This window comes from Oratosquilla oratoria, chromosome 8 (assembly GCF_046742065.1).
Source record: "Oratosquilla oratoria isolate Oo_2021 chromosome 8, ASM4674206v1, whole genome shotgun sequence".
Taxonomy (NCBI): Eukaryota; Metazoa; Arthropoda; class Malacostraca; order Stomatopoda; family Squillidae; genus Oratosquilla; species Oratosquilla oratoria.
Window position 1 is genome coordinate 78,314,482 of NC_134784.1, and position 7,787 is coordinate 78,322,268.

Here is a 7,787-nt window from a genome sequence, read left to right on the forward strand (position 1 = left end):
GGCACCAGCACTCTCCAATTTGGCATACAAAGATTGGATAAACTCAAACTACCTACCCTGGAACAAAGAAGGGAAAGAGAAGACTTGCTAACCATATACAGAATTATGAAAGAGTTGAAGTCCTTGATAGAGATGACTTATTAAAGTGGGATAAAAGAAAAACCAAAGGACACAAAAAGAAAAATTAAAAAGGATAGTTACTGAAGAGATCTGAAAAAGAATAGCTTCCCACACAGATAGATATCTGGAACAAACTGAATGAAGAAACAGAGAGTGCAAAAACTATACAAGAATTTAAGATCAAACTGTATGCTGAAAGATACAAATGTGGGTCACCATGAGCATAGCTCTCTTCCTGTAAAATACAACTAGGTAAATACAATGAATATAGCTCTAGGGCATTTTTGAGCCATTACAAAGCCACATTGGAAAGATTAATAATAATGATAACAAATCACACATCAGTACATGTCAATCTCTAATGGATTAGTATTTTTATAGTTTACTGGATAGTATACCAGCAATAACACCTATGATAATTAGGACACTATTATGTTTCATCCTTAAGATTCTTCAATAACTATCACATACAGCAAAATCAGATTGAAACACCATCACCTCTGACCTTATTTGACCTTAACACAGGACACAAATGAAGTGCCATCAGTGCGAGCTCTTTCATCAACTGGTAGTGGTGGAAAGGGAGTAGGAGTAGGAGGAGGAGGCTTAGTCTTGGCTGCAGCGCACAACCGATACACATCGCAACACAAAACGTTGAGTAAGATGTCCTCCTTGCCCGCAAACTTCACCTTCACGAGTTCCCTTGGGTCTGATTCCACACACAGAGACAAAAGTGAGTTTTAGGTCTTGTCCTAATACTAAATAATTACATGATTTGAAAGAATAAGATGGGTACACTCTTTTCATTTGCACAATATAAGGTTGATCCTACTGTAAGGAAAGGTAATGCAGTACAGGTATTTGCATAATTCATCCACCTGTTAGACTTGTTTTAGTGACATTACAGTATTTTCTTTTGTTACTTATTTTTGGGTATCACATGAAATTGATCTATTTTTGTACTATTGAATCAAGTATTAACTCTTATCCTTTTGTATTTTTATCTTCCTGGTAGTTCAAATGCTTTATCTTGACAGGTACGCCTCCGCCCTCGCCAGGTTTGTCCGATGTCCGTGTGGACCAAACCTATCCCATACCAAGCATCAACATTAATGGCATGGGCTATGAGGTCGAAGATGGGGCTTCCAAGCAGTCGCCATTTGCACAGCGCCGCCACTACAACCCAAATATCAAGCGGCCATCCCCTGATGAACCAGAAGACAAGGTGTCAGTTGCGGACCTCAGCCTGCTACCTGCCGTCTTCCCATCACCCCACACCATAGATTCCACTGTTGCAGGCACCACAACTACAACCAGCACCACAACTACCATCACCACCACTACCACTACCACCACCACCACCACGGCTGTTTCTTCAGCAAAACTGGTCAACACTGGGGGAGTAAGACCTCGGTATAGCCCTCCATTATCTGCACAGCAAGTGGCATTACGCTTGGCCAAAGACACATCACCTAGGGAAGGTTCTTCTCAAGACTCTCCTGTTGCTTTGGCCATGGAAGATTTACATAAAAAACAAACTATTTCTCCCAAAAACAGTTTGGATAATTCTCAAGGTGCTGAGGCAGAATCTGGCTTTGATGGCAAGTCAAACCGACCATGTACCTCCACACCACCTCTTGACCGCCCTCATAAACAGGCACGTTGGCTAGGGCGGCGAAAGTCCAGTAGTGGTGGATTCAGGAAAATAAGCTTAGATGATTCCTTAACCCAAGCTATCATGGCCAGCTTTGACCAAGTACCTGAGCTTGGAGGGCGTCTTGATATGGATTCAACCTCCTGCTCACTATGTTCCAGTGATGATGTGTCTGCAGGGTCCAAATTCTCAGGAGCAGCACTTACTGGAGGTCGTGATCTTTTGACACGACAGAGTGCATCATCCAGTGGACCACAAAATCATTCGTCCCCTGTGCCAAGGATCTCATTGCCCCTTGCTCTGCACCACAGTCAGAATGAGGATGATGATGACACCCTTGCCTCCAGCACAGATTCTTTTACTTTAGAAGGCATATTGGTAGATGAACCATCACCCAGTGAAGCCCAACCTCAGGAAGGCCTTCCCGTTGACCCTGCACCAAACCAGCCTTCTTTAAGTTCTGCCTTTACAGTCAGCATGGAAGAAGGGGCAGCCATTCCATTGCAAGGAAGATCTTGTTCCGAAACCCAATGTACTTTTGAGGCTAGTCGCCTACAGAGTGAAAGTGACAGTAATGGAAGTGATGATAAAAGTGACATCAATAGTTCTTTGTCCTCATCTGCATCATCTTCATCCTCGCCTTTTTCTTCTCCGTCTTCCTCACAGCCCTCTTCCCACCCCGCATCACCTATACATGGTCCTCAGGTAGCTGAGGATGAAGAAGTAGTGATTCTTGATGACATAGAAGTGGAGTATGAGGAGAGCGATGTGAGGAGGGATGTTGCAACAGCTAGAGCAGTAGGCATGTTACAGCAAGGTGCAAGTACAAGATTGTCCTAGTGGAGGGAGGGGCTTGATGCTGCCCCACCTTCTTCCATGCCCAAAGGGACTGAGTACTGCTCATGAACCTCAAATGTTATATGCCTGCATATTCTGTGTGTGCCAGGACAAACTGTATATTATCAAAAAGTGTTGCCAAACTTATATCCATAGAAGAGTTACTTATGTTTTGATATTAGCCGTAGAGTTAGATCAGGTGTATAACCTACACCTCTTGTTGGTAATGAGACTCTGGTCTACTCGAGTCCACTCACCTGAATGTCTTGATGCCGCGAACCTACCATACCCACCTATGTTGACCTGTCATGCATTAACCCATCCTCATTCTACCCCATCTCCTACATGACATGAATCACTGTTTATTTCATAAGTTTCAGGTTTGTCCAGTCTTCTAGGTAATCTGCTTGCATACACTGTATTTTCTTTTCCACAAATTTGTAAAACTGTTTCTAAATGGTGATATGCACTCTTACAATCAGAACCTGAACAAAAAATGAATAGGTGTGTTATACAGTTGTAAACATATTAACAAGTGTGTGGTTATGTTTTGCCCGTCAAAAGTCATGAAACAGAAAAGTTCAACTGTAGAGTACAGCCTATCCTAACAAAACTGATCATAATAGTGCAGAAATATACAGGTGCATTTTGTTCATTTCCCCTCATGTAGTGACTTTATCATTGATCATTTTTCAATTTGGTAGTTTCATCCGTGGCAGAGCTGTGATTAGAACTACAAGTATAATTAATCAGTGTAAAGTCTAGATTGTAGAATCCTCAACATGTCCTTTTAGGCAAGGTGCAAATAACAGAAATACATACATATTGAAATGTCTAAGAGGCCTGACACTTACACAGAAAAGTAAGTAATAGAGAGGATGGACTTTAGCATCATTAGATAACTATTTGGTGGAAGTAAAAACACATGAAGGCAGAAGCAATGGAAAGATTTAGTGGCAAAAGTAAAATAGAGGAAGCATTATAAAAGAGTAAAACACATCAGTTAACAAAATAAGACTGTCAGCCCAATTTGTATTTGAACTTACTTTACAATGATCACTTAACCTCACATTGAATATCTGGAAAGGAAATAGTGCAACACCCCCATAACACTGTCAGCAGTGCATGAGGTGATGCAGGCAGCAAACAAGAAACCAGAGGACTACATAGGGAGAGAATAATGGCCAGTGACCTTGTACTGCTGCTGCTTCATCACTGTCATTCAATCAATATGAGCCAATCAAATATATCCGTTGCTATACTGTAATCTCCTTTGTTCACCTAGACTATGATATGGAATGTTCTTGAGATGTGACATTTGGTCTGTATGATCACATCAGTGACTAAAGTGTATATATTCCTCATTACATTTATTCTGGTCCACTGCTTCATTTAACCTCAATGAATAAATAGGATCGCTATGACTTCCTCATCCACCATATATTTCATTATTACTGTTTTATCAAAGTTATCATAAAAACATATCTTAAGTCTTCTGATTATCATTACTATGCATATTTCTTTTGTATGACAGGGTATTCACCTCCATTGTTTGTATGAGAACTTGTTATTTTAGTCTTATTGATGCTTTTTTTTTTTTACAACTGTTGACACTTTCATTAATGGTGATAGTGTCTGTGTCTTATGGCAATATCAGTATCTCTACAGCTATTCATGAAAGTATGAATTCTAACTAAGAAGAAGGAATGTAATGACTACCCCAGACTGTGATTGGTGCTTATGTTACTAATTCATTCTTTGAGATATATCTATTGGGTATTTATACAAACTAACAATAAATTTTGAACAAATAAAAAAGTATAATAAAGAAAATACTCTGTTAGAATTCTGCATGCATGGTTATCTGTATACCAGCCTCATTGGACCACAATGTACACAAACCTGCAATACTTCCCAAGAAATGAATAATATTTTTCTTCTTGTGTACATACTATAAGTCTATACTTACACATAACATACTCATTAGCCTTCATTGTTACTATTCAACCCTGGACTCTTAAACCCCTTATCTATGCAACTCTAAACACTCATGTCTTTGGTGGCATTCTAGGGCAGTACTCAACTAGGTCATATTTTAGAGGGTCCTAATTCTGTGCAAAAGGGTACAAGGGACCTGGCTAGATAAATAAAGTGATGTGTTCTGGTGGAGGTCTTCATGTGTCTGTGTGTGGCAGTGGATTCAAATTTGTACAGTTGTTTACACTATAATGTAAAAGGTTTATCAAATATGCTTCTGTTCTTTGAGTACCCTAGCAACTGTTGAAAATATTCCACCATTTTAAGTACAATAATTTTTTCCTTGAATTGTTGTTTTTATTTTATGCTGCTGTGGATGTTTGAAATTGAAGGGTTTCTTTGATAGAAATACCAAATGAACCTTCAAATGAATTTCAGTTTAAAAACACTATAAGCTCCAGTATCTGGCACTCTCAGGGAACAGGCCAAGAGGTCATGCCAGATAACAAAAAGTTCTAAAAGCATGAGCAACCCCCTCCCCATAAAAGATACTTATACATTATTACCCTAAATCAGCAAGGTGATTAGGCATGGGAAGAAAATTACCCTCACCCCTGTCTCTTTCCTGATATGAAATTTATATGTTATTTTTTACCCCCAGCAATACTACCAGTTCATTCCCAGTGCAACCATCTCCCTGTCATTTACACACATTTTCTCTTGTCTAACATCTTATGGCTTTGTTTATCCCATCCCTTGCTGTCAGTCCCAGGACCACTTATGAATCCTTAGAGCAGTGGTTCTTAACCTTTTTTGGCAGCGACCCAAAATTTTGCACAAATCAAGCATCGCGACCCAAGCCTACATAGATATTGTCGGTTTTACATTGAAATTTCAAAACACTTCAAATAAATTTTCTGCTTTGGAGTTTTTATTTAATCATGGTCTGCTTAGAATCCTAAAACTAGGCATCATGTATTTTAATTATTACAGTATATAATTATAATATATTTGTAGTTGGAAAATAATTATTTTCTGCAAACCCTTAGCGACACAATAAAAAGGCTTGGCGACCCAAATTTGGGTCGCGACCCAGGGGTTAAGAACCACTGCCTTAGAGGATACTGGTGGCATAGTTAGAAGTGTTCTGGTCTCCCATTTACTCAGTTGTGGGTTCAAATCCCACACTGCTCTTTGATTCTCAGCAGTGACTGTTATCTGCCCCAACAGTCCAAGCACATAGTACAAAAGTGATGGATTCAGCTGCAGCTATATGTTTCCTGGTATACCCTTAGCCATTTTCATAACATGATGAACCAGCTCAGGTTGGCTTATCCTGGTCTTTCAGTGCTATATGTACCCTAATCCATTCACAAATTCTTTTGTTCCTTATTTTCTCACATTGTGTAAATACAAGAAAAACCCTCAATATTCTCATTTACACAGTCTCTGTGCAACTTTCCTCTCTTGCCCTCATTAGCCTGGCTTTACTTCAATACATAACAGTTGTCACAACTTCATACAATTTGCTTCCACTGACATCCTTTTATTTCTTTATGCCACTTGTAAGGCACCTACCTTCTCTTTCCTTACTCTTTTGTCAATATACATTTTCCAACTTCCATATTAATATTTAGTGTGACACTTTGTCAATTTTTTTTTTAATTCAGGTATACACAATCCATCTGTTCCTCTCTTGTGCAGTACATCAACCACTCTTGAGTAATGTTACACAAAAAAATTAGTTTCTAAACCCAAATTTTTCACCCAAGATTCTCCCTCCAAATATTCCAGTCATCTATCATTCATAAAATAATAATAATAATAATAATAAAAAGAAAAAATAAGATAAAATAAAATCATACATCTTGGCTATTGCAATGATCAAGGACACTGGTCTATAATTTTCCAGTACCTCCCTTTTTCCTCCTTTAAATATTGGTACCACATTTGCAGATTTCCAGTCCAATGGCACCTTCCCCTCTTTCAGTGAACATACTATCAATCGATGTACTTATCCACTAATAGTTCTCTTCACTCAGTATCCATTCTGAGATACTTTCAAGCCCTGAGGCCTTTCTCATTTCCAATTCCTCAAATTAAATATTTCACTTTCACTGTTATGTTGTTTTATAACATCTTCATTTTCTTCACCCTTTGTATTTACCTAGTTGTATTATATGGGAAAGGAGCTATGCTCGTGGTGAATCGTCTTTGTATCTTTCAGCATCAAGTTTTTTCTTAAAATCTTGAATAGTGTTTGCACACACTGTTTCTTTGTCTAATTTGTGTGGGAAGCTATTTTTTCTTTTTTTTTTCAGATCTCTTCTGTAATTATTTTTTTTTAGTTTCTTTTTGTGTACTCTTGTTTTTCCATAGTCCCATTTCAATAAATCATTCTTATCTAAGATTTCCATTCCTTTCAGAATTCTGTAGACAGTAGGTCTCCTCTTTCCCTTCTTTGTTCCAGATTTGGTAATTCTAATTTGGACAGTCTTTGTTCATATGTCATTTTGGAAAGAGTTGGTACCAGTTTTGTTGTTGTTCTTTGTATTCTTTCTCATTTTTTTATATTCTTTTTTGTACTGGGTGTCCATTGTGTTGCTGCGTACTCGAGTTTTGGTCTTATTAGTGTAGTTAATTTTTTTTTATCATTTCCTCATCCTAATAGACAAATACCACTTTTATTGACCTCAATAAATTGTAGGTTTCTCCAACTATTTTATTAATATGTTTGTCTGGTGTCATATCTTTGCTGATCATCACTCCAAGGTCTTTTTCCAAGTTTACTTTTTTTACCTCTTCTTCACCAATTTTATAATCTCTCGATATTGTGTTTTTACTTTTTCCAAATTCCATTATACTACATTTCTTGATATTGAATTTTACTTCCCACTTTTGAGTCCATTTCCAGATCTAGTCCAAGTCTTGTTGTAATGAGTTGCAATCCTCCTCTGTTCTTACTTTCTTTAGTATTTTTGTGTCATCTGCAAAGAAATTCATAGAACACTACTCCTTCATCCATGTCATTTATGTATATGGCAAACATGATCGGGGCCAGTACTAATCCCTGCAGGACACCACTTATCATTTCTTCCTATTTTGAGAATTTATCTCTAATTACTACTCTCATTCTCTTCCCAGTCAGGAAGTCTTTCATCCATTCCAATAATTTTCCTCTGATGCCACCTATTGACTC

General features: G+C 38.0%; 1 protein-coding gene across 16 annotated transcripts in view; it reads left to right on the forward strand.

Moving 5' to 3' along the window:
- Positions 1-4,862, forward strand: part of Ca-alpha1T (Ca[2+]-channel protein alpha[[1]] subunit T) — a 448,394-nt gene extending 443,532 nt beyond the window's left edge. For all 16 annotated transcript variants that reach the window (XM_076189508.1, XM_076189521.1, XM_076189510.1 and 13 more), the window contains 2 exons: positions 646-853; positions 1,158-4,862. In XM_076189508.1, the coding sequence (XP_076045623.1) occupies positions 646-853; positions 1,158-2,614 (1,665 nt within the window). In that variant the 3' untranslated portion in view covers positions 2,615-4,862. The remainder of the gene's footprint in view (positions 1-645; positions 854-1,157) is intronic.
- The last annotated feature ends 2,925 nt before the right edge of the window (positions 4,863-7,787 follow it).